Source organism: Amblyomma mixtum, chromosome 1 (assembly GCF_055824585.1).
Source record: "Amblyomma mixtum isolate Tamu chromosome 1, ASM5582458v1, whole genome shotgun sequence".
NCBI classification, from domain to species: domain Eukaryota; kingdom Metazoa; phylum Arthropoda; class Arachnida; order Ixodida; family Ixodidae; genus Amblyomma; species Amblyomma mixtum.
The window spans coordinates 3580129-3607589 of NC_143012.1; the positions used below are offsets into that span (position 1 = coordinate 3580129).

The 27461-nt window shown below is 48.1% G+C and overlaps 2 protein-coding genes across 2 annotated transcripts in view; one reads left to right on the plus strand and one right to left on the minus strand.

Annotated features, from left to right (window-relative positions):
• Snp (Snipper) overlaps window positions 1-27461 on the minus strand; it is a 302062-nt gene that overhangs the window by 121024 nt on the left and 153577 nt on the right. The window lies entirely within an intron of this gene.
• The window catches only part of Gp210 (nucleoporin 210), a 132022-nt gene that overhangs the window by 99317 nt on the left and 5244 nt on the right, over window positions 1-27461 (plus strand). The window contains exons 27-31 of the mRNA XM_089541563.1: window positions 2416-2876; window positions 6008-6148; window positions 6853-7058; window positions 16525-16696; window positions 25939-26112. Of these exons, the coding sequence (XP_089397689.1) occupies window positions 2416-2876; window positions 6008-6148; window positions 6853-7058; window positions 16525-16696; window positions 25939-26112 (1154 nt within the window). The remainder of the gene's footprint in view (window positions 1-2415; window positions 2877-6007; window positions 6149-6852; window positions 7059-16524; window positions 16697-25938; window positions 26113-27461) is intronic.

Below are 27461 nucleotides of genomic sequence, written 5' to 3' on the forward strand. Positions count from 1 at the left end.
GTTTTGACATTACAAATTTTGTGTGCTTTGCTGTTGTATCAGACTTGCGGAACGGCAGAGAGAGGGTTGGCAGATGGTTCCTTGACGCTCACACAGTGAAGAAGGGAAGGGAAAGCCTCGGGATACTTGCAAACATTTCGACAAGAAGACTTGTCTTCATGTGACTTGACAACGAAGCATGGTAGGAGCCTGCAGCGGGTTTTAAATTTTAGCCAAAGGAGTGCTTCATGCAGTGACATTCTTCAAATATCTTTATCAGCTTTATTTTTTCTATGCATAACTTTATATCCATGCTTCCACAATACACTCATTGTCATCATGTGAAAGCAGTTGCTGCACGTTAAAGAACCCCAGGTGGTCGAAATTTCCGGAGCCCTTCACTACGGCGTCTCTCATAGTCTCAGTCGCTTTGGGACGTTAAACCCCAATAAACAAACAAACAAAGCAGTTGCAGAGTAAATAAAAAAGTAGATTAAAAAAAAAAGTAAGGACATCATTGCATAAATAATTTACGATGGAACAGAATGCAGCAATGGCATGAAATCCGTGAAGGCATTGTCGTGCTATGCTTTCTTCTGCAAGTGGGGAGGTCGGGCCAAAAAACGCTGAAAAATTTGCCACTTGTTTGCTACCTACAGTCATGAAAGCATTTTTTAAAGTCACTTCTGGACTGTTTGCAGAGAAAATTTGTTGGAATGTGATTAGAAAGACCCTGTAGTTACCAAATTAACGTTTTTTTATTCAATTTTTTTCGAGATTTTTGTTGTTTTGAGCCCCATGTCCCACCGCCCCGCCCCCCCTTAAGTGCGATTGCGTCGTTGTGCAGCTATTGCTTTTAAGTGATGTCTCCATAAACACCTGTGAGGCATACGCACCGCGCGCTCAGCACCATCCCACATCTGGAAGGGGAGCCCATCTCTATGTGCCTCATGCTAGCTCCTCTTGGTGCTTGTACCTGTGCACTTGATTCGTGAATTTTGCACACAGATGGGTGGCTGTGGCACCTGCAGTCAGCTCAGACTTATTCGGCAGAAGTCAAGAGAGCCGCGCGTCCTCCAATTAGAGAGGCTTAGCATCACGTGATCCTAGGCATGTGCAAATAGTGTTTTTTTGGTTCTAAATGAATTCGAATCAAATAGTAATTTTCTTCGAATAATGCAAATAGTTCTAGCATACAGAAAAAACCTGAATGGCAAAACAGCCATTTCAAAAATCATGTTTTTCAAATACACAAGGCCATTACATAAAGAAAGAGAATACATTGAACTTCATCACTGAAGCTGTGTCGATGTCATACTGAAGCGGCCACCAGAAATGGGGGAGCTGGCTTGCATGCAGAGCCGGCATATTTGTGGGGTGTGATACCTATCTATGAAACCTGCACTGCTGCTCTTAATTGCGATTGTGTTGTTGCGCAGCAATTGCTTTTAAGTGTCTGCTCCAAGAGCACCTGCTAGGCATATGCACTGTGCGCATCAGTCGTTGCAAAGGGGCCCCCGTCGCAAGATGCCTCGTGCTATCTTCCTCTCGTGCTGTTGCCATTGCGCTTGATTGAGGAGTGGCTGTGGCACCTGCGTTCTGCTCAAACTTGTTCTGCGGAAATCAAGAGAACTGTGCATCCTCTAATAGAAATTAAGCATAGCGCGATCCAGTTCTGGGGAAGCTACTGTGCATGCACCCCTGAGGACACCACAAGGCGCCAAGTGCCAGCCAGCTTTTTGCATGCCTGCCCCGTCCGGACCACTCAGCACGTGTGCACTGGCCGCGCATGAAAGTGGATTGTGCTGTGCTAAATCTCTACTGATGCATGCCGCTGTGCCTGTTACGGCATGTGTGCTCTGTGGGTAGTGAGTTCGTAGGCACCTGGCATGTAGTAAACTTTGCGCTGTGCTTCCGCCTGCTCGTGTTTGTTTGGAGCCAGTTTGTGCGTGCTCGCGTCTGTTGTCACCAGCCTGTGCTCTGGTATATGCTTGGGAGCACAGGCACGTGTTATGTGGAGTTGAGGCTTTGGTTGCACACATGCCGTGGTGTTATCCCAGAGATGGTATGCTGGACTGATGGTTCGAAATACTGTGAAACTTTGAATTCTAAGCATTCGGTTGGAATTGAATATTGAATAGTTTACTATTCGACTGACTATTCACATGCATACATGTACAATACTATAAAAAAAAGAGAGAGAGAGAATGTAGCTGCGTGAAAAATTCCACACGTTTTCACGGATAAGTAGAATCGTGGGAAAATAGGAGCCTTGGCTGTGATTGTGCTGTCAAAAGTTGTGATGAATGGTACAAGATTAGACATCTTGATTTTGTTGAGGTCTTTGCGCCCTCTGGTGTCTGGTGGTTTGTTGTCTGCCAACAGAATGTTTTGAGGTGCTTTACGACAGCCAGGATTGGTGGTCTGACTGTCCAGGAGTGACCTGGTGTCTGTGGAGCAAGCAGGCGACCTCTGGCGGCTGCGCGTGCACGGGGCCGGCCAGGCCCTGGTGCACTGGTCGGGTGGCACTGGTGACAGGGTGCAGGCCCTGCTGCCCCTCGCCATGGCGGAAGACCCATCGGTGCCCCTGCTGGTGGGCGAGCGGATGTGGCTGCGGGGCCCCCTGGCTGCAGGCCAGTGGGTGGCCGAGGGTGGGCCCCTGAGGCTGGTGTCGGTGGCACCCGGATGCAGCCTGGCGCACCTGACGGGCCCGGGTGAAGCGGTCGCCCTCTGGACGGGCTCGCCCCAGGGCCAGCTGCGGCGCGCCCTGGTCGCTCAGCCGTCCGACACCCTGCGCCTGGAAGTGGGTGACGGGGAGGCCACCCCATTGCTGCTGGCTGCTGGCCAGGACCTTCTGCTGCCTGTGAGGCTGGGTGGTCGCACCTCCAATGTGCACGGTGAGTGGCAGGCACATGGTGCTGGCCATGGAGGCATTGTGTTGGTCTTGTTGTTTTATGCTGTGTTTGCAGGGTACTGTTTGAGATTAGAGTTTAGGGCAAGCCTCATTCTGTCGAGCATGTGGGAAAACCGCTGGCTCGCAGTCTAGCGTGCTTGAAGCAGCGCAGTGCTCATTATGCAGGCGCTACTGTTTTGGACTGGCATTCGGTGCCTTGCTCTTCTCTGCTTGGTCTCTTCTCTGCGTGGAGTGCCTTTCACCCAGTCCTATGGCGGCTTGCCGCTCTGCCATCGGTGGAGTAATACGTAGTAATCAATAGAGGCAAATAGCCTGCGCATATTTTTATTTCTGCGGGCTTATTATGTAGTTATATTATCTGCGAATGAAACTATTTATTCACGGAAACCTAAAAAACAAAATAAAGCGAAAGCAAAGCCTACACGGAGCTGGCTTAAAGGCACTCTACGCGTTGGTCGACTCCACCCACGTACGGGAAGAATTCAAAAAATAAAGGCGGGAGCCGGACGTTAATTCGATTTACTTAGGGAAATCGGCCACACAGGGCAATAAGTCGGAAGTTTCCAAGAATGTTTGGAACGTGTAGATCGAGTTTCCGGGGCAAAAAGACGAGTTCAGATTCCTCTTCAGTGCACGTTTAAAAAAAGAAAAAAGGGTCCTTGCTGCAGCTTTGAGGACTTCTTAGTACAGTAGACTCCCGTTAAGACGAACTCTCTTAAGATGAACCCTTGGTTAAGATGAACAGTGGTGGTCATTGGTTTGGTTTCCCATGGAGTCAATGCAAAAAAAATCTGCTTAAGATGTACACTGCACACGTGCTAACTGGTTAAGATGAACTTTCACGACCAGCCGTGCCCAAGCCATGCAGCTTTACTCGACCATTTGAGCAGTATTTCAGTGGAAGGAAAGAAAAAAAAGCTAAAAAATTGAAAGCTTTTTTGCACCGCCGACGATCCATGCGACGCGGGGAGGCACAGGGGCCTAACCACGTCTCCGTTGAAAGGGCGATTCTGTGAAAGCAGAACTGTCACTGCTCCTCCCCTGTGAGGGCACTGAAGGATTTCTTGGAAGGTTAAGTGATATGTCTACGCTTGTAGCAAGCAGATGATTTTCTCGACAGACACAAAAAAAAATAACCGACTGGGCAACACTCAACAGTGCCTGATGCACTGCACTAGTAGTGCAATAAATGCTTATGTTGCAATTATTTTTTTCCTAAAAGACTATTTCATGGCTTTGTTCACATATACGAAGTATTTGGACACACACTGCATGCTCGAACATCATTTTAAGAAGCACTCCTAATTAGATGAACTTCTGATAAGATGAACAGTCTTCATGGTCCCTTGGAGTTCGTCTTAAAGGGAGTCTACTGTATATCGACACTGCAGATCGTAAGAAATGACTGTCTCAAAGTCTAGAGATAAGGCTAACTAGTTTTACGTGTGTATGCCATCATTTTTCACAAAGCCGAGCACATGAGCCTGCCTCATCTCTTCATTTTGCATTGGCCAAGCGTCATTGCGATTTGGGTGCTTTTGTGGGTTGTGGGAGTCTAGTTGCACGCAGTGAGCAGATATCCTCTTGAGCTGCTGTGGTAATGGCCCTGGCCTCACGCTGAGCTTCATGGGCCTGGGTTGGGCAGCGCTCTAGTGTGTACAGCACGACTGGCGATCATTACGTCAGCGATGTAGTAGTATTTGGATCAAGCAAAAATCTGCACATTGTATACAATGCATTCCGGCCAGGGAATTTTACAAATTAATATCGCCCCGAAATCCATATCAACCGTGTTTGTATCTTCAAGATTCTACTTTATTATCGCTAGAAATGGTTCATCTCGCAAATATGCTACTGAGAAGGAAACAAACGGACATTCTTTTGTTCTGCAAGCAGCTTCCCTTAGTTCATTTGTTGCTGAGCGCTCTTTGTGCGGTTTCCAGTTTTGAAATCCAGCTTGAATTTTACCTTTATTCTCACTGCTTGGAACAAATTAAATTTGGGCTGAAATTTCCATATTTGCACACCCCTACTGCAAACTCTGAGGACCGTCTGTCTTCCAATGTGCACCACATGCCCCATCAGCAGCATCAGCTCTTCCAAAGTGTACTATCTGCAACGAATGAAACGTGAACAAGAAAACTGAGGTGGCAACACAAAAACAACAACATATTAGCTCCTGGATTAGAAATACAAGCGAGGTTGAATAACACATCTAAAGAAGAGTCATCGTGCCTTCAAAATTAATATAGTATGAGCTAGTATAGAGCTCACCCCGGCAAAGAGCCGCGTATTTTGCAGTCTGTGGTTCGGTTGTCTTGTTCGCGTTTCATTTCTTGCTGATAGTGCATGCTGGCTATGAGGCGCACTGCTCAATCATTAGAGTGTTCTAGAATCGAGCTCAGCTGCATGGCCATTGCACATTCTCCTTTTATTTCTGTTTTTTTACAAACCCCATTAGACGAAATTCCATCAGCGACTGTCATTATTGAGGCCGAGAGATGGTCCCAAAAAGATGGAATCGCAACAGTCTTCGTCTAGCGACCAAAGCAGCCAGTGCGACGACAGCATGCACAACTGATACCAGGCGCCTGCCATCACCTCAGAAGTGCCACACTCTCATACGGAATAGCTGGTGGACCTACATGTGGCGCCATTCATTTAGCGACATTAGTACCAAAATTGTAATGCAGCCATTTGTCGTACAGAACATAGCATACAGCTGCTAGTCAAGTTGGAGGCTAACTCTCTACAGGGATTCCAATTGACGACTTCCAAACCCATTACGAGACAGTCATGCTTTTGCCTTCAGAGCACTTAAGCAGTCATAAGTGCCCTCAGTTTTTTTTTTTCCTAAACCGCAACCAGTGAAGGAACAGTTTCTGCCTTCGTGACAAGCTTGATAAATGTGAACAGAATGCACCTGTCTACAGTAACATGAGTTCTGAGGTAAACAGGCTGACAGTTTGCTAGCATATTTGAACATCTCATGTTAGTGTCACTAGTGCCTGGATTGTCCATGTGTGAGAACTGTGGGCCCCCAGGTGCTTGGGATGAAAATGGAGGTGTGCTGGCCCGCCTTTGTGTGAAGCTGATTCTGTTGAATGAACACAGGCGAGCCCTGTGGGAACATGCTTGCTGTCGAGGAGGGGAGTGACTATGTGCCCTTCTCCTGCTGGGTGGCACACCTGGAGAACAAGTCGGATGCCACGATGAACCTCCTACAAGTGTCGGCAGGCTTCAGCTTGGCTGACGGTGAGTGGTTTCTGCCTTGAGGGATGCATTTTCTGTTCAGTGTGCCGCAGTTTGAGTTTTGTTGGGTTAGCACTCAACTTGCATGCAACTTGAAATGGCAGGTTAAGGTATTCAGTGTTTGAAATCATGAAACTGAAAGTTTGTTACGAGGGACAACGTAGCAGAGGGCTTCGAATTAATTTTTGAAAGCTTTCAGTAATACAGTGTGTACTGGCATAGCACAACACATGTGCATTGTTGCATTTTGCCTCCATTATGAAGTTATGATGAATTTGCAACTTTGGGCCTAGTATGCAGTAACTCTTTGTTGTGCCTTGAGTTAACATGCTAACAAGAGCAGCACAAAGCAGCTAAAGCCTTTGAAGCAGGTGTTCTGTTGAAACCATGCAGCATGCTAACAAGAGCAGCACATAATGTCCCACACCAGCCCTGCAGACACTGTAAAACATGCCCAAACAAGCTGTTGTGGGCCTGGGCCACTGATGCTACAAGCCCGGATATGTAGTCTAGTGGAAACATCGCAGAGTTTTTGTACAGCAGAAAAAGATGTGGCCCAGTGACACTTGGAAATTCATCATCGCCATTTGAGCCATGGCAGCTGCAGAATGTGCGCCTCACCTGTTGATATGTTCTTATTCATGGCACGTGGCAGAAGCCATTTAGCCTTGTTGCGGAGTGCCAATCGCATGCCCCATGGTGCGCAGGGGGCCACTGGTGCCGAGTGTGGAGTGTGGCGGACATGCCCTTCCCTGAGGTGCCCCTGCTGGTGGGTGCCAGGCTGCCCGGCCGGGAAACCCACCAGCTGCCCCTGCTGCTGGTGGCACCCATCCAGCTGCTGTCAGTGGCGATGAGTGGCGACCAAGCAGTGCTGGTGTTCCTTGCCGGCCCCACTGTGGCCTCCAAGGTCCAGGTGTGTAGTTCAGTGTTGTGTTTATTGGCTCTCTGGGGAATCAGTGGGCAGGCTGCGTGCAGTACTGCCACAGTTGACACAGAATGGGACTGCGTAAACCCCTTCTGCTGTAGACGTCAGGCCCTGTTCAATGTGTGCATGGTACACTGCACTGATTTGTGGCTCACTGTGCAGCGGTTGTCGCCTTTTTTCATACAGAAACGCATAACTTCAACCAAGGGGTGCGATTATACAGTGAAAGCTCGTTAATTCGAACCTCAATAATTCGAATTTCCGGATAATTCGAACTGCACTACTTGGTCCAGCCAATCTCCATAAAGATCTGTGTATAAAAAAAGCCCATTAATTCGAAAGCGAGTCGATTCCGCTACAGATAATTCGAACTACGCGCCGCCGTGTCTGGGCGGCTTGGCACACAGCACGTGGCCAAAAAAAAAAAAAAGAAGCACCTCCGCATAGTTAAAAGCTGCGCACATCCTAAACGGGGACAGAAGATGGAACCAGATAAAACCGTGGAAGAGAGGGTAAAGCCTAAATGGCGCCATCACCGGCGCGGCGGCCAGCCGGTGGCGCCGGAGGGTAGGGGTTGGCGGCCGCGGTGGCGGCGTAAAAGCTGCCTACGCTCTTTTCCGCACAACCTCCGAAAACTAAATACTCATTAATTCGAGCCCTGTTAATTCGGAAATACGGATAAGTACTGTTGGCGCGGTCCCAGCCAACGCCCATGAAAGGCTATGACTTCAGATGGGTGCTACCAATTAGGGGCGCAAAACTTTTTTTTTTCTTTGCAAGTGTCGTCCATCCTTCCACCCATCAGTCGCCAACGGAAGCACGCGGTCAGCCGCATCATGACGCCGGCTTTTAGCATCGTTCGCTGCAAAAGGCATTTGCTGCTATTGCACGTTCCAATGATTGAGTGGCAGTAGACGCCCCAATCGCCCATTGCCCGATAAGGCGAACGTACTGAAAACCAGGCTTGCACAGCTGGACAAGCGCTGGCACTCTGCCAAGTTCGCTTCCCTCCTTGCTAGAGCTAATGTCAAGTAAACACACCATGATGTTATCGCTGCGCAGCATCTTGGCACGCCGCCAAGAAATGCGCTGTGGACCGTGACGGTGCGAAAAGGAGGGAAGGAAGCGTTAACGACTGACGCTTTTTTTTTTAATTCTTAGGCAAAAATCGGCGGTGGGTGGGTTCATTATGCGAGTGGGTTCGTTAGGCGAGTAAAGACGATACATATACCGCAATGCAAATGGCTCTTGTCAGTTTTTTCGAGGCCATTCAATAATTCGAACATCGGATAATTCGAACATTTTCCCCGGTCCCTTGAAGTTCGAATTAACGAGCTTTTACTGTACCATGTTTCTGGTGTAGTGCCATCACAGTGTCGAGAACCTCGTCACTTGCTTGCATTGGTGATGCAGGTACAGTGCATTGTGTGCAAAGGTGGTGCCAACCAAGATTGCCGGCATGTGATCACGATACACAAAGCTGCTGGACCGTTGATTACCGTATAAACGCGTGTAAGGGCCGCACTTTTTTTTCCAGATTCGGGGGGCAATTTTCGCGGTGCGGCAAGCAAAAACACACTAGTCAAGGAATGAGCGGCATTTATTCTAGGTTCAGTCGTCACTCATGGAGTATTTCGACTCTGAGCTGGTGCTGTGCTCTGGTGCACGCTCATCCCAAAGAAGCTGCGCAGCATGTCCGCTGTCAACGCGTAGCCGTTGTTCTGCATTTCCATCACATAGCAAGCAGCTCTTTTTCCAGTTCAGGAAACTCGCACGGCTCGCCTCGGAAAGCACGCTTTTTGCAGCTTGTGTTTCTCAATGCACCCTTTTGATTGCATGATCATCGGACGCACTTCTCGGCCACGTCGAATTTCCTGTCCGCCGCACGCTTGCCGCATTCGAGAGCTAACTCCCAGCCGTGTAGCTGATAAGGTGCTTGCCCATCGTGCTAAAACTGCATTACCCGGCGGCAGCACGCGAAAGCCACAACTACGGTGAATGCGCTAACACGCCATAAAAGGCTGGAGCTGGCGATACTGATGCCGATGTGGATAACGGGAAGTCGCGGGGGAGAAAAAATTGACGATGGTGATGATGGCTGTGGCCTCGGGCGCCACCCATGGACGGTTTTTGGAAGCTCTTGTGCGCGTGCTTGGCCTCCGCGATCGAGCGCACTGTTGTTCGCAGTCAGAGCCGATCTCGGAGGCCACGGCGCATGCATTTAGAAGGCTATTCCCGCCTGGGTCATGGAAAGTTCAGGTGCAGCCCTTACACGGATTTACTTTTTTTTAAACTTTTCCTTCGGGAAAACGGGGTGCAGTCCATACACGAGTGCGGCCCTTACACGCGTTTTTATGGTACATTGCTGTGAACATAAATTCAGACAATGATTTCAGATGAAGGGAATAACCATGTGAATTCATATTCCTAATATTGTAAGCAGAAACAGTCTTTCCAGTCAGGGATTGGTGTCTGGCATGCAGCAGAGAAGGCAGGACCTTGACAAGCACAAACTGCACTGGTGTGAGGGAACTGAAAAGGAAATAGATGTTTGAGGCCACCTCTCCTGACATCTGTGCACTTCCCACCATTGTCAGTGGGGTAGAACGATTGTAGTGAGTCTGCTGTCAAGTAATACACCAGGTATGAAGAAATGGACGTGGGCAGGGCATGAAATGCGAATGAAAGATAACCGATGGTCGTTATGAGTAACAGAATGGTTCAATAGAATGCAAGCATAGCAGGGGGCAGCAGAAAGTTGAGCGAGCGGATGAGATTTAAAGATGTTTGTGGGGATGGGATGGCCACAGCTGGCATAGTACAGGGTTAATTGAGAGGTATGGGAGAGGTCTTTGCTCTGTGGTTGACATAGTCAGGCTGATGACGACGGTGACATTGATGATGATGAAGCTCAGGGATGCAACAGCTATGCCAACTGCGCAATTTTGATACAATTGCGTATTTCTGGGCCAAGCTGCGCCGAAAGCAAGATATTTGCTATTATTGCACCATGCTGTGCCAGAATGCCCTCACTAGCCTTAGAAGTTTTCAGTCACACTAAATTTAGTGAGAAATAAGAGCCACATTGGCAGCCTGCAGTTTTGCTGGTGTACAATTGCCGACCGATTTTTTTGGACTTGGCGGCACCTGGAAAGCAGTCCGAATGATCAAACAGTCTGAAAAATCACTGAACTTCAAAAAATTAACTTTTCTGCGAAAAACCATGTTTCAAAATGGCGAAAATCGCTGCTCCTCATGTTCCTCCTACAAGTGATAATATCTACAAAGCGATAATATTAGACTGTATCTGAGCCATAGACATGCTTTTGTCATCTCTGTGCCACCTCATGCCACGGTACCAGACAGCGACGCGACCGCAAGTCATGCCGCGAAGCAACAATAGTCTGTTTGATGGGGCAGTGGCGCTCGCAAAGAACGAGAGGTAACCCACGGGAAGACACGAGAGGAAGCGAATGCCTCCAAATTCACTCCTCATGCCCCCCTCTACTGTGTTTGCTCCCCTGCGCTGCAGGTGGCATCGTCCAAGCTGCGGCGGACGCTCCAGCTATTCCGCTGCCTCGTTATACGGCTTTCAATGCGATCGTGTGCTTTCTTTAGCCCGTCTCGATGGCAATGGAGAGCATCTCGTTATCTCGAATGGCAACGATGGACAACAAGTAGCCAAGCCCATCCAAGCCAGACCATCTGATTCACTCCACCACTGCCCACCGGTTCCATTTAAATCCAAGATGGCACCTTTCACGGCAGTGGAGAATGGGTTGGTTGTGACAGCGATGCCCATTTGTGTCTGTATTAGGCCCAAATAAGGAAGTTTCTGCCGAAAAACGATCTCTGCAGCATTGTTGGTGTCTATTTTAGTCTGAAAAATTGAAAATTTAGACCCCCCCAAAGTCCGAAATGTCGGTCGTGAAAATGTACACGTTTCTATGAGGTGTGCGACGATTCTTCAGCGAAGGCCGAAATATTGCACAAGTCCGAATTATTGGAGTCCGAAAAATTGGTTGGCTAGTGTATCAGATGTTACCATTCTAGTCCAGTCCCAGAGACTCAACAGTGAAAAGGCACGTGCGTCCACAGGAAAAAACTCAGGAGGGTGCGTCCGGTGATAACCTTGAAGTGTAGTCATAAAATGTGAAAGCTGATAACACCACTTGATAGCATGCAGTGACATCTATTACTGCTGCGCACGCGCATGCACAGGTCAGCGCATCAAATTGATTGTAGACGAACCTCCTTGTTGTAGACGCTTGCGTCATGGGCCGCGAAGACAAGCACACTAAAACTTAGACTCCAATATGTTGGGGCTGACTCAAATAGCAAGAGCTTAAGGACAGGAACGGCTTCACGAACACTTGGCTTGCAAAGGCTGGCCGCATGATGTCATAATTCTCTTGCGAGTTTTTTTTTTCCTCCATGTATGTGGGCTTAGCGTGGACGCCGAGGGACTGTTTTGGTCACGCCTTTATATTGCTTTGATATGGCCATTTGACAGGTACTGACGCATCTGTTTGGGCTGGCATATCTGCTTGCAGAATGTGCTGGCAAAATGGAAAAATTAATGTCTGAGAGTTCTGTGCAGCATGTGCTGGCAGCACGGGTCGCCATGCATAAAAAGCAGCAAAGAGAGCGGAACGCACTGTCGTTCGTGAAGGAAGGAAAAGTGGCAGGTGCGGGACGCGCCCCTGAACTCACGTATGGCTTGTCAGTATCTATCAGCCATCCTAGAATACGGTACGCTTTTCTTGCAATGCATTTCATGCTTACACCTTCTCTAAATTACGAGGTTGTCTTGCGAATGATTTTTTTTTTTTATAACTTGGTCTTGTTTTAAGTGCCACATGCTTTTAATGCACTTGTCGCATATACCTGTATATGCGGCGTTGCCGGTATTCTGTTGTGCCGAGAAGTTGCCGAAGCATTGATGTCATGTTAATGGCACTAGACATGTATAAGCTGCTAGTGATGTTAGTGTTGTGAAAGAGTGGCTTGGTTTTGTCATGTATTTAGTCATGGTCTAATCTAGTCAGCCGCTTTAATGTACAGGTAAGCTGGGACTAGTCATGGTCCAGTCTAGTCAGATGCTACTTGTGTGTAAGTGCACTTTCAAGTACGAATAAATTTTGGCCGCAGTGGTGGCTCAGTGGTTACACTGCTCAGTTGCTGACCCAAAAGACACGGGTTTGATCCCAGCCGCGGTGGTCTCATTTTAGTGGAGGCAAAATGCTAAAGGCCCGTGTGCTGTGTGATGTCAGGGAAGGTTAAAGGGCCACTGCCCAGGGTCCGGACATTTTTGAAAAACAAGCCCACTGCATAGATGAGGCATCGAAGATAACCTCTGCAAAATACTAGAGCCATGCGCGCCCCGAAAAGCTGCGAAAATTCAAATCAAAGCCCGTTCGTTCTTTCCTTCCTTCAAAAACGGGCCCGGCCCACTACTTTGCACCCCGCTGACGTCAACGGGGGCTACTTTCGCTAAAGGCACTCCATTGGTGCATCGTTCTGACTGACGGGAGAAGGTTGGGCGTAGCCTTGGCGTCGCGTCGTCTGCACAAGGCTTTCCGCAGCGCCTTCTGTTCTGGCTCATGCCTACAAACCCGCATGAAGGAACAAAAAAAAAAAAAAACTGCGGAGGGAGCGTGCGGCGACAGCCTTGAACCCTAGCCATAAAAAGTAAAAAAATAGTAAAACTGAGGGAGTTGGTTCGCCCCCCCCCCCCCCCCCCCCCCGCCGTGATCACGTCACGAGACGCTCTGCGTGCGCGCTCCCTTCTCAGTTTCTTTTCTTCTATGCGAGCCCCCCAAAACAAGGTTTTAATTAGTAGTGCAGCAGAGCCTTTCCCTCGCTCGCCCTCTTGACCGCTCCGCACACACACCCCTTATCTTTCGTGCATCTTGCGTACGCCTTGACTCCAATGAATGACATATGCTTTGGAGCGGAGAAAAGACACAAACACACAGAACACAAACACGCATGGAGAAAAGCAAACGGGCGGTTGCCGGGTCCGCACTTCGCCGTGTGTTTCGAACACAACCGACTTCCGCCCCTCCACTCGTGAAACGGTGGGGAGGCCTAAAAGAAAATGAAAAGGTGGCTCGTTAACTGGGAATGACAAACAGATGTATGAAAGGATGCGCTCGCTAACAAGTCTAGGTGGTCGAGCCGATCGCGCCTCTCGATCGTTCAGTGTGCGGAGAAAATGCAAAAACCAAGAAAAGAATTCTATTGAAGGCGGGGCCATGACGTCGCCCTGTGACGCACTCCACAGACACCACGCCTCCGGCTTACACCGGAGAAGGAAGGGGTGATTTTGCCTTGCCGAGCCTACTCGACGAGGAGCGGGAGAGAAGAATTTCGAGGAGGGAATGGAAGGAGAGGAGGCTCGCTCAAAGAGAGGTAGAGAGTGTCTGCTGCGCTGGGGTGGGCACAGGCCCTTTAAAGAACCCCAGGTAGTCGAAATTATCTGGAGCCGTCCACTACAGCTTCCCTCATGGCCTAAGTCGCTTTGGGACATTAAAGGGCACCTACCCAGGGTCAGGACAATTTTTAAAAACAAGCCCACTGCATAGATGAAGCATTGAAGATAACCTCTGCAAAATACTAGATCCATGCGCGCCCCAAAAAGCTGTAAAAATTCAAATCAAAGCCCGCTCATTCTTTCATTCCACAAGCAAAAGTCCACGCCCTCTATTCTGGCTCGTTTGACGCCATATGGGTCACTTTCGCTAAAGGCATTCCATTAGTACTTCATTCTGACTGACGGGAGAAGGTTGGACGTAGGCAGGGCGTCGCGTCATCTGCGCAACGCTTTCCGCAGCGCCTTCAGTTTTGGCATATGCCTACAAACCCGCATGAAGGGGGAAAAAAAAACTCGTGGAGGGAGCATGCGGCGACAGCCTTGAACCCTAGTCATAAAAAGTAAAAAATTGTAAAACTGAAAGAGTCGATTCTCACATCTCGTGATGCTCACATCACGAGATAGCCCCCTGCTTGCACGCTCCCTTCTCAGTTTTTTTTTGCTCCATGCAAGCCCCCCAAAACAAGGTTTTAGTTACTTGTGCGTACAGTAATCCCTCGTTATAACGAAGTCAGCGAGACGGCGAAAAAATTCGTTATAAGCGATAATTCGATATAAGTGACCGATCGAAAAAAAGCTAGAACAGTCAAGATTTAATTGCGCCACAACTGCGAGGAAGCTGACGGATGACGCCGCGTGGCGTCCGCCAGCTGCAGCGGTTGCTAGGCAACGGCTCAAGGTCAGTCTCTGTGCCTCCTCGGAGCATGCGCTCGCTAACAAGTTTAGGTGGTCGAGCCGATTGCGCCTCTCGATCATTCACTGTTCGGAGAAAATGCAGCGACGCTGTTTCGTCGTTGAATGCGCATGCAGTGACTGGAGTCGAACCACGATACGGCACAGATTTCCAGGAGATTGAGTTAGTCGTGTCTGGCTCCAACGGATTGGCCTTCCTGACACAACGGCAAAGAATGTGGTGGTTTGCGGAAGACACTTTGCTCCGGACGACTACGTCCACGACCCAAGCAACTGGGGAGAGGAAGGACAAAGAAAAAAAAAAACACGACGAAGCACCGCGAGGAGACCCAAAGAGCAAAATAGAGAGGGCTTTGGGAGACCCGCCGCTCTTGCCCCCCTTCCTATTAAATAGACCGCTAGCAAAAACCAAGAAAAGAATTCTTTTCAAGCGGGGCCATGACGTAGACATGTGACGCACTCCATCAGACACCACGCCTCCCGCTAGCATCGGAGGAGGAAGGGCGATTTTTCCTTGCGGAGCCTACTCGATGAGGCGCGAGAGGGAAAAATCTCGAGGAGGGAAATGAAGGAGAGGAGCATGGTGAAGTTGTTGATTGCGATGGCTGTAACTACGCTTTTCATACCAACCTTTCTGGTATGTTTTCTGTTCCTTTGCTGGGTACTGCAAATATTCTAAGCTCTGGATCAACCTGCTTTGCAGGTTTGTAAAAATTGACCTCCACCTTGCAAGTTTCTGCAGCATTCATTTTTCACAGGTTTGCAGGACCTTGCCCACTGAAGCTAAAACATAATTGCACTTTTCACAAGGAGGTTTAAGAACAATTTTTCATTTTTAGTTTTATGGTTTTTAGCTTTGTCGCATTGCTGGTGTTTATTCTAAATAGCTGCTGTAAATATTCACATCTTTTCATTTTTTGTTCCAAAAGTAAGCTTTCTTCCCTGTTGAGCTGCTCCAACTTCGGATTTTTCTGCTCCAAAGCTAAGATTTTCCTGCTTCAGGAATTGCTCCTAATCATACTTCAGCTCTTGTGCCCCTGGAAGCTGTATGGTGTGCCACATCATTGCCATTCCAAGTCTCTCTTGCCTGTGAAGTCATCTTCTGTGGCATACAGGGAGAACACCATGGCAGGGGCTTTGTGGTCCACAGTAGGTGGAAGCACCATGGTCACCCTGTGTCGGTTACCATGGTGGTTGCGGCCGGGCTGTGCTCTGTCAACATGGCAACATGTATGCAGCGCATTTTGCAGTTTTGCGTGCACCGTATGTTTATCACAGATAAACGAGTGAATTGTTTCAGCTCAAATTTCGCACAAAGATGGCTTTTGGTCTGTGTGTAGTTCTTATACTATCTTTTGGGGGGGATACTAGCCTGATTAGATCAGAAGTCGGATATTCAGATCATCTGCGGTGACGGCGAAGCAAAACAAGCCGCTTTCCCAGGGACAGCACCGGTGGCGCCATCCTCCCCCCCTTCCTTTGCTGAATCTTCATGGCAGAAGTTGCTACAGCTGCTGTCACCGCAGACAATGTGGATATCTGACTTCTCTGACCACCCGATGACAGTCATGTTTTTATGCGGTGCTAAGTCAGTTTAGGTGTGTTTATTTCAGTTGCAAAGACCATATCCTATTTTGAAAAAATAAGGGCTGCAGCATTTGCCTGTTCATGATTTTTTGAAGTACTTTTTCATAATGAACGTATATTCGATATTCGGTTCAATTTTCGAAGCTAGTTTTTCTTTATATATTCGTATACAATTCATATTTGAAAACTTCAATATTTGCAAACCCCTAATTTATAGCTATGTTCTAATTTTTCAAGCCATTAGTTTTTGCAGCCCTTTTGCAGCTTTTACAGCTTCACAGGTATGTTCCCTTTACATGTTATCTGTATTTTGTTTGCTTTTACAGTTTCTTAGCGCTTGTTTTATTTGTTTGTTGTTAGCTTTTTCTTTATCTTTACTCTTGCCTTTCCTGTTTACATGTGTTTGTTTGGTATTTGTCTTAAACCTTTATTTTCTCTGCCACAAGTTGTGTCCTCGGCTCAGAGTATACATGCCCTGACTTCCAAAGATAAAGTGCATGTGTCAGTCTGTGTCTTGGTTTTGTGCCAGCGTAGATCACCACAAGGTGGCCAGCACACTGAGGTGCGGCACATGTGCAGGTGCGGACGGCGGAAGGGAGGAACCCTCTGCCCCTGCGCAAGGCACCCGAGCCCCTGGAGGGGGGCGCTGAGTGGAAGCTGACAGTACGAGTGCCCCCAGCTACTGCACAGCTGCTGCTGGAGAGCCCAACCACGGGGCAGCAATTGCGGGTACCCCTGGACAACAGGCGAGGTGCTGAGCTTTTTATTATACCCTGGGACCACTGTTGTTGTCACTCCTGGCAGGTGGCCATACCCACCACCTGCCTACCGTCCTCCACATCCACTCTCTTACCCCTCCCCCTCGCAGACCTCAGACTACGAATGGAGTGTTTCAGCATAGGGGACCCCAGAGAAATAGCAGGCCCCAACAATTATACATTACACATGCACTGGTGGCTTCTAGAATAGGGGTTTTCTCTACGCAGTGATGCCCAGGCTTGGGCTAATTGACTGCAGTGCCATTACTGCCATGAAGAGAAATGCCAAAAAATTAAAATAAATATATGAAAATGTTTCTGCTTTATATATGTGTGGTTACTTTTTGCAGCACTAAATTTGCATAGAATGACTAGGGCCCGGAACGTCAGGCATTTGCCTAAACAAGCCTATAAATGCCTGAACGGAAGATTTTTGCATTTGCCTGCCTTTTTGTCGTTTTTTAGGAAATACTGTAACGTGGCGGCCAGCCGAAGAATGAGGCGTGATGAACCATGAGCAAGAGATGATTTAATGGCCGCTGGCCTAGTGTGAGCGCTCCGTCCCACGCCACTGCCAGCTTCGTCGTCTTCGTCACACTTCCCGGGGCCACCTAGCGATCGTCCCGATCGGTGACAGACGCCAAAAATGGTGATGAGCTTCAGAGGATGGTGGAACGGAAAGGAGAAAGTGGTGAGATGCTGGCCGCCACAGTGGATGAGATGATTGAAGGATGAGTCCCGGTCAACGAAGCATCCGGGCCGGAGGGTGCCAGGAGCTGACGACCGAGGTCCGTGGATGCACCGGACGGCAGGGGCAGGGGGGGCGGTATCTTCACCTGTGGGTCTTGGGTCAGTCAGGTCTCGGGTCGGTCGGGTCTTGGGTCGTCGTGTCCTGTGGTCCGGGCGGGGGACGGGTCTGGGGTGAGCGGCGAGGTCAATTCAGGTCGGGCGGGCTGAGGCATGGCCGGGTTGGCGTGGACCAGGCACTCACGGCCGACGTCCAGGGCAGGGGCAGGACACCGAAGCTCCGGGACCAGGATGGCGATGAAGGGAACCCGGCACCTCACACGAAATGTAACGTGACGGCCAGCCGAAGAATGAGGCGTGATGAACCATGAGCAAGAGATGATTTAATGGCCGCTGGCCTAGCGCGAGCGCTCCGTCCCGCGCCACTGCCAGCTTCGTCGTCTTCGTCACAATACTACCTATTTAGCTGTACTTTTTGCCTAAATCTGGTATTTCGGTCCTCGGTGCCGTTTTTCAATTTTGAGAATCTGCTAAGTATGGTGAAAGGCGCGTGCCGATGCACACACAAATGGCGCCGGTTTCGCCGAACGTTTTTCTTGTAATGTAACTTGAGCGAAGTGTTTTTCTCGAAGTGTAGCAAGAGGCATGTTTGGAAAGAGACCTGACATACATAGTGCAAACTTCTCAACATTGACGGCAAGCATGACAAAGTTGGAAATGGCTGGACTCTTATAAGATGAATCACTGACAGCAGTCGCAGAGGTACCAGCAGCACTTCAGGGACTGGAAGGAAAGGGCGCTACTGCTTCTATGAAGATGGAACAATTGGTACAAAAAAATAGAGGCCTATAAACAATGTCTCAAATCAGAGACTTTCTATGCGGAGACGTACGGCCACATTACACAAGCCTGAGCCACTATCAACTCTTAAGGTTTAGGTTCACGCCACTAACTTCATGTGATGTCGAAAGAAGCTTTTCAGAGTACAAAGCACTGCTTAGCGAAAACCGAAGCAGCTTCAGGTTTGAAAACCTGAGAATGTGCTTTATTGCTTCAGTTGAGGACTGCATACGCTCCGTGCTTGACTGACAAATTTTGTACTAATAAATAGTGTTATTCAAAGCGCCTATTTTTGCTTTATAGCACCTATTTCAATATTTTTTAGAGCCTAGATGCCTGCCTATTTCGAGGTTCTTTAGTGCCTAAATTTCTGGGCCCTAGTAATGACCAAAACAGATGCAACAAATTTTTATCTTTTCATATTTTTTTGTTGTTTGCTATTTGCAGCACCCTTTTGGCTGGAATGCACAACGGTGCCTCTCACAAATGTACTGCATTTACTCACGTAATTTGTGCATCCCTAATTTATTGCCCAGGTTTGCAAAAAATACTTGTATTCGCATAGTTTATGCACTGGCTGCGCCAGACCACCAGCTTGCACGCAGGATGCGTGCAAGGCAGTCTTGAAACCCGTTAATATGTAGTTGGTGGGGACGCAGAAAAAGTATACGCTATCTGGTAGTACAGCTTAACTTACTAGTACAAATTTGCCATTATTCATGATCCAAAAGAAGAAAAATTCAGGCGCATTAAGTTTCCCACCAGTACACGTATGCATGTGTACTTTGTTTATTTGCTGCCGACCAGAGGTTTGTTCTTGGCGAATGGCCTCATAACCGCCAATGCTTGAGCAGCTTCCGCCACAGTAGGGCTGAAATCTTCTGTTGCCAAGTCGTCGCCGCTGTCCTCGTTCTCAATGCCCTCATCGCCTTAGGTTGGCGCAACAGCAGCTACAATCTCGCTGTCGAACTAGCAGAACATTTCGAAGTCGACAGTCTCTGCACTGCCCTGTCGCCCCAACACCTCTGCTAGTAGGGCATCACAGGCATCGGCGGGATCGCTGACTTCGGAATCGCTTGTGCGCACTATGCATTTCACCTGCGCAAAGAAATTCTGTAGTGTAACTGGGTCAACCTGCTGCCACGAGAACACTGGTAGGTTCGCCGCACCCAGCAGACCGATAAGGTACATCATCTTCCCGCTTTCCATCACCAGAAGCATTCTGCATAGGAGGTTCGCTCTGTAAGGGTGCTTGGCCGAACGAATGATGCCTTGGTCGAGAGGCTGCGCAAGTGCTGTGGTGTTTGGGTGGCAAAAAGAGGAGCTTGATTGCGCTCAAGTTTTCCAACTCAAAAATGGGAGAATGCGTACCCTCAAGCACTGGCAGGATTTTTCTTTTTTCTTCCATGAAATGAAAGAAAAAAGCCGGATGAATTCTTCAAAAAGCTCGGCAGTCATCCACGCGCTTTGGTTGCTCCTGTAAATAATGACCAAGGGCAAGCAACTGCCTTTAAAGCACCTTGGTTTGGCGTGCCTTCCAATCACGAGAAGTGGCAACTTCTAGCTTCCTGTCATTTTGCGTTCTGGCTTCCTGTCATGTTGAACGCAAAAGCAGCCAATATTCTTTCTTTTGCAAGCTTGCCACCGGTTCAGTTTTCCCCCTTGTATGCCAGCGTTCTGTTGGCCAGAAGTCTGTAGAAATGCGCCGACTCATCGAAGTTGAAGACATCATCTGCAGCAGTTGGCGATTGCAAAGAGCGAGTTCGCAAGTTTCAGCGAACACAAGTGGTCATCGAGCATAGCTTTGACAACAGTGACCCGAAAGCGAGGATTGCTTACATCTTGGGATGCAAATGCATTGAGTGGAAAGCGCTGCTGCTAGGCAGTGTGACGCAGTCTATCGACCAATGCTATAGCAGTCGTCGGCGTCCATTGAGGGCAAGAAATTAAGCCAACAAATTAAGGCAACAGATTTATTGCAAATGGGCGCCGAATATACTTCTCAATAAACCAATTTAAACTTAAACACTGGAGACATCGAAAAAGCAGTTACGAGTCAGGAACGCCGGTCCTATGTGGTGTCAACAACTTGGCTATTAAGCGTTCCCCAGGCTGGCGCTCGCATTCTTCAAAGATTCTTGCAGAGTATCGCACTGCGTAAAAAAGTAAATGCACGACCAGCAATAAAAACAAGGGATTGTTTAACCTAAGTACAGTGCAGCTTGCAGTTCATGCCTAACTAATGTGCAATTGCTCCCAGTATACGCAGTATACAGATGCAGATTTGTAAACAAAAGCAGCGCAGAGATGCAGTCATCATTATGGGTGCATTCCGGAGGGGGGGGGGGGGGTTGTGTGCTCATGCGATGAATGCTGAATCCGTTTGGGTGGGCTTGGTTAGCTGGGTAATAGGGCTTGCGCGTAGCTCAGATAGGCAAAACCAAAATTACGCGGTCTGATTTCAAGACAGGACCATATATTTGTCATCGTACCTGCCGTTGCACGCACGTCTGAGGTGCACAGATGACTCTGCAGCATAAATTTCAGGTTTGAGTGGGGCTGTTTCGATGATTGCTTGCTGCGCCAGTCATACCTGTATGCAGCCTCCCTTTGGGAACCCGTTCGAATTAACTGGTACGAGACCTGTAGCATCCGAATTAGCGAGTGTACGATGCTATAGCCTTGAATGGGCGTTGGCATGGGACAGTGCTGGCTGTCTGAATTATCCAGATTGCCAAATTAATGTAGGTCAAGTTAGTGAGCTTTTACTATACATCACGACTTGCATAGGTTTCTGCTCGTTGTTGTCCATGCCGGTGACAGCTGGCATAATCGCCTCGTCGATGAAGTCTTCATTTGTCATGATTGCATTGTCAGTGTGCAAGAATTGTTTGGCTCGACACGCTGCAGTCATCACCACTCACCTGTGACCAAAGCAACATCATCACTGCGCTGGCGAGAGCTTCGCGAGCCTCCGCATCACTGGCATCAAGCCCGCTTTCCAGAAGCAATTCTTGACGGGAAATCCAAGGAGCTTGAAGAACCAGGGAACAGTGACAGCTGACAAGAGAAAAACAGCTGGCAACACGCGTGGCCAGTACAACGCAGCAGCTCGCCTGACGTGGTAATGCCTGCCCTCAGGACATGTGCAATCCCCGAAGCGGGGGATGCGCTTCAAAGTTAGCAAAGAACAGGGGAAAGATGGGACAACGCACATGCTCTCGCTGCCTGCCATCAAATTTTCTGCGAGTGGCACACCTCTTAGAAATGTGGACTGCTCCACCAAGGCTCCCTACTTTCTCCTCTGCCTGGGCAGAGGGGAACGCATCCAGGATGTTGTTTTTGCTCCCTGCATCGCCGCGACAAGCAAGGATCCTCTGTCTCTGCTTTCGCTGCATCACTGCGCTTACTCGGTCAGTCAGTCGGCTCCACACACGCGTGCTTTTGTGCGGTAAGCATGGTTAGGCTGGCGCAGTTGTAGTGTTTCCATGCTTTTCTTTCTTTTAAGGGATGATGTGCTGAGACAGTATTACTATAAGTATTACCATAGAACACATAGTAAAGCTGGCGGTGCCACATATGTCCATTGCTATAACCGTTATTGTTATAAGTGGGTTTGACTCTATAGTGTATTGATGAGGAAAAAAAAATGCAATTGCATTTCCTCTGCATCCATCCAGTTGATGTCCCCTCTTTTTTTTTGCTGCTGGTGCAGTGGCAGTAAATGGCACATTCCTCTGTTCTGTGGCATGACGTGAAGGAGGAGTTCGAGGAAGAAAGCGCATCCTGGCTTTGTGCTGCTCTCTGTATGCCACCGGTCAGCATGCGCTACATAGCACTTTAGCACCTGTGCCAGAAAGCTAACCTCCAAAAATGTGCTGAGAGAAAGCCGGCTTCTTGAGTCAACAGTTGTCTGAAGCTCGATTGCACCTACGGGGAAGCTAACCCACGGAGATATATTGAAAGCCAGCTTCTTGAGTCGCCCATTATTGCCCTAGGTTTGATCCGTCATGTAACGGATAATTTTTGTATGATGTAGCCATACATTTTCTATACATTCATGCTGTAGCTTTTCAGGGCTCAGAAATTATTCGATATTAAGATTAATTCAATCTAACAGAGTTTAACTCTTTCGCTACCGCGCCATAGGCGATCGTTCGCATATGATCGATTCAAATCGCCCGCGCACAAAAGCTAATTTTGGAGCGTTGTGGACGTGCTCTGCCATCTAGTTAGCGAGCTCAACAACTGCTCTTTCGATTGCAGCCTTGGTTTCAGTGTTTTAACATGAGGGGGCGCCGTGAAAAAAAAAAATTTGAACGGCCGCAGCACCGTGAGCCGGAGAAAATGGCGTCCGCGTCGCCGCGCGTTCCTCGGAAGCGAAAGCTGACACCGAGCATGTCGGCCGGTTTCGGTTTCGTTTTTTGCGACGAAAGCAGCGGTTATTAGTCGGGCAACAATGTACAAACGTTGGATTTCGGTTTTGGCAGCGAGACTTCGCCTCGGGAGCCTGGAACGTCAGCGCGTACTTGAATGTAAGTTCTGTTTTCGTTCACTGTGTGTTTTCTGTGGTGCATACGGTTTGTAATTGATGACAGTGGTTTATTTTTGTGCTTCAGGGTCTTGACAACGTATGGCGAAGGCAGTTTGCCAAATGCTCAAGGTCGCGTCGCGTTTTTCAACCAAGACGACAGCTAGGTGTCCATATCGGCACATCGCTGCGGAGCGGCGCGGGGAGATTCGCTCGACTTCTAGACTTTTTTTGTTGCTCTTCACGGCGGAAATGATGAAGATCCTGTGCGGAAACACTAATAAGTATGCATGGATGAAGATTTTGAGCAAATTCGGCGTGACGGCTCATGGGAAGCCGTGAATCTGTTGGAGATTCTGATGTTCATTGGAATCATCATATACATTGGAATTGTTGACCTGCCACGACTGTATCTCTACTGAAATACTAGAATAATCTATTCTGGCCCTCTGCCATCAAAAATCGTTTCTCAAAATTGGTTTTTGCTTTTTTTTGTTTTTGTTTTTTGCACATAACGGACCCGGATGATTCAGTGGCGGCAGCTTCTATTGGCAATACTTGAAAAGTGTCCTGGCTTTTGAACCACATCGATAAAACTTATTTCATCAATCCTGATGTTCTAGAGCTTGCCTAAAATGCCAAATTTTATCAGCTGGCTTTCAGGGAGGAGCTCATTCAAGAAATCTTCGGGTATGATGAGGGAAAAGAAGTCCACGCCCCCAATCCTCTCATAGAATCCATTCAACACCAGCCGAAAAGAATGAAAAAAAGAAGAAACTACAACCTCGGCTATCAGAGAACAAGGGAGGAACAAAGAAAAAACCTTCTGTGAAGCACTTGTCAGTCTACCTCTGCTTCACCTCTTCACCTCTGATTGCTCTTCACAGTAGCACCACAGTCATGACCCCTGACTTGACAGGCCATGGAAAGTGCAGTAAATTTTTCTCATAGCTGAAACTGTGAATAATGACAGCTATAGACATGCGCAACAGTTTGTATATTCCAGTTTTCCTCTAATCAAGTTCGGGCTGAGTGCAGCTGGTAATTTTTGTTTTTGCTATATACTTTTTTTGTACTTTTAGCAAATTTCACAAATAAATGTTCATTTACTTTTGCACACACAACTCTGGTGTTTGTTTCATTCAGAAGTGTAACTAATACCGTATTTACTCGCATAATAGGCGCACTTTTTTTCCAGAAAATCCGGCTCAAAGTTCGGGGTGTGCCTATTACGCGGGGTAAAATTTCCGGAAATTTTTCGACTCGCAAAATTGAACACACCGCGTAAACGCACTCGTGTACAGGCCGCACCCCGTTTTCGTGAAGAAAATGTTAAAAAAAAAAACAAAAGATCCGTGTAAGGGCCGCACCGAAACTTTCCACGACACACGCGGGAATAGCCTTCGGAATGCACGCGCCGAGGCCTCCGCGATCGGCTCCGGCTGCGCGCAACGGGCGCTTGGTTGCGGAGGCCACACACGCGCGCAGGAGCTTCCAGACGCCGCCCACGGAGGGCGCCCAAGGCCAAGCTCATCATCATCATCGTTTTCCTCCGCCGCGAGCTTTCGCTATCTATATCGCCATCAGCATCTCCAGCTCGTTTTTTTTTTTTTTTTGTTGTTGCTTTCAAGTGCCCGGATTTGCGGTAGCGCGATAGTTATCGTGGTTTATGGCTTTGCCGCGGAGCGTTGATGTTTTAGCTCGACGGCCAAGCACCTTAACAGCTAGACGGCTAGGAGTTTGCTCTCGAACGCGGCAAGCGTGCGGCAGGTCGGAAAATACGACGTGGCCGAGAAGTGCGGCAGTTGCGACTGCGGCGTCCCTAAATTTTCGTACGCGACTCCAAGCGCCGAGGTTTTCGTGGGCCTAAGTCAGGAACGTTTCCGGCTGGAGATGAAGGTTTCCAAACAGACGTTTAAAGTGAGCATCCCTGAAAACTGTGTGCGGCTGTTCTACGCGATGTCGTTGTACGTGCTGTGGGTCCGCAGCAGCTGCGACGGCAGCAGCACTAGTAGGGACTAGTAGTCAGTTCAGCAAAAACTTTGTTAAAATAAAGATTGGGAAGCGGGGGGTGGCGAGACGTCGGCTTGCAATCGTGTAAATACAGTATTGATCACAGTGCCAAGTTCGGGGTGCGCCTATTATGCGCGGAAATAAAAAAATCTGATTTTTCGCGCCCTAACTAGGGGTGCGCCTATTATGCGAGTGCGCCTATTACGCGAGTAAATACGGTAAGCTACAATTTCATACATTGCAATATGTGCTGGGTGTATTAGTTCTTGAGAAAAAAAAGTTTCTTTCAGTACGCTCCAAATCGTGCATTTTTCCGCGGTAGCGAAAGAGTTAATATGATCGGGTTCAACCATATAAAGTTCGCGCACTGGATTTCAAATGCCTTATTGAGCACAATGTATAGTGGCTGCAGCACGGATATCAGTCCACTATGGCTGAATTGCCTCGCTGCAGGAATGTATGTGTGCTGCACTGTGTTTTGTTGTCATGCACACACATTGAGCGCTTTGAGTAAACAAAGTTCTTCTTGCCTCCCTGATCTCTCCTTGTTTAATTGACGTGCCCAAATTTTTATTTATCGTTCATGTAGGGTCCTTGCTGCGTTTTTGCCATAAAGGCCTTGTTGCTGCATCCTGATGCGTTGAGGGAAATTGCTCCACAAACCTTTTTCGCCTTTTCCGACCTCTTTATCATGGCCAGCTTTCTATTGTGATTCGTATGTGGCATTCATCCTGCATTTGTCTCCCTTGGCTTCTTTCCTTGTTTCTGCATGCTGCTTTTAGTGCCATGAAGTTGTCATCCTCGAAGCTCAGCGTAGACCACTAATTTTTGGCGACTGGAAATTCCTGCCTAGAACATAAGCTGGTTAGTGCGTTGCGGCGATATCTGAGCTATTTAAAGAGTTGCACATTCTTCTGGTTGCACATGTGAGGGATGTAGATTAAACACTCGGAGGGATGTAAAGTTGTTTTTGGTGTAATTTATTTTCAGAAGCTTCATAGTGGTGTGGAGAGACAAACGAAAATTTGCAAGCATAGCGAGGTGAAGGTGTGAGATGCATTAAAAAGGGGTTCCATGTCCTAGCCTCTTTGTGTGTGTGTGCAGGGACCGAGGCTGGCTGGATGGGCTTGCTGTCGTACCTGTTGGTGACCATCGTGGCAGGGGTCGGTGCCTGGACATACATCATGCGGCCCCAGTCACGAGGCCCCAGTGCTCCCGCCGCATCGCCGTTCCTGTCGGCTGCCACCAGTGGGCACAACCAGCGCTCGCCAACCGGAGGTGCGTCTGTGCATGTGTGTGACTGCATTGTGGCACCGTTTTGAAATGGTGGGGACAAGCATCATGGGAAAGATGGGCACAGCTGGTTTAGTGGTTCTCTGTACCAAACCATAGGTCAGAGAATTCCAGCTGGGAGATTTAAAAATTTCACCTGCTCATACAGAATCGCAAGGTGGCAGGGTTAGTACTGTACAGTGGAATCTACTTATAACGATATTGAGAACCAGAAAATCTGCTCATTATAACTGATTATCGTTACATCTGGGCCAACAAAAAAATACAAAAAGAAGAAAGAAACACACCCACATACTCCCCCATGCATGTGGCCGCCGCCAGAGCTCCTATCAAATGATAAACACACTGCGATGTTATCAGTGCACAGCATCTTGGCGTGCTTCCAAGGTCTGCACTGCAGCCAGCGGAGACTCAGAGGAGCGAGCGTGCTTAGAAAAGGTAACGCTTAAGGGGGGATGAGGGGATTGAAGGTGACTTTTCTATTTTTTTACTTAGAGCGATGAAATTTGGCAGACTGGCTTAAAACAGCATCAAACAATCAGATAGAAAGTTTAACAATGACAGCTTCAGTAGATTCCCTTTTATTATTGTTTAAATGTTGTCACCATGTTGCTTGCTTGTGGAAAGCCTAGCATGACAAAAAAACAAGCTACAGGTCTGTAAATGCTTCTAATATTTACCAAAAAGTGTAGGGTAAACCAAGACTCTCTTAATTTTTCTTTTAATTTCTCTGCTCTTTTTTTAAAGGACACAATATGCACCTTCTCTTTATGTTTAGAATGTATCATGTTCTAATTACCATGTAATAAAAACATGTGAGCCTAAATGGTAAATCTGAGACTGTCTCGATGCAGACCACATTTCAGTGATCACAACAAAACAAACGGGGTCAAAATTTATGCACCCATTGCTGTGCTACGCTTTCCACGAGCAAGGTATTAAGCTCAAAGCAAACTTTCGAGAAAACAAGCCTTAAATTTCTAAGCTAGCACACACTGTCTATGTGCAGATTCCGACAAGTATATTTATTTGGAGCGTTTAAGTTTTTTTTTGGGGTGAAATATTTCAGTACAACAAAGAAACAGTGTAGGAGATACCCAAAAGTGTGCTTTTTGAAAATCGACTTTTTTTGCGATTTTTGCAATCTGATCCCCACGTCCCCCCCTTAAAGAAAGTAAATGCTCAGTGACAAGAGTGGGGAGGGTGCCTTGCGCTTTGTCACCATCATTTTTACCCAGTTCACGAACGCATAAATGGCCACAAACTATGTGCGTGGCAGCAGCAAGCTCTTCCTTCCTTCCTCCAGCGCTTGGTTCCCAAGGCAGTATAACGCA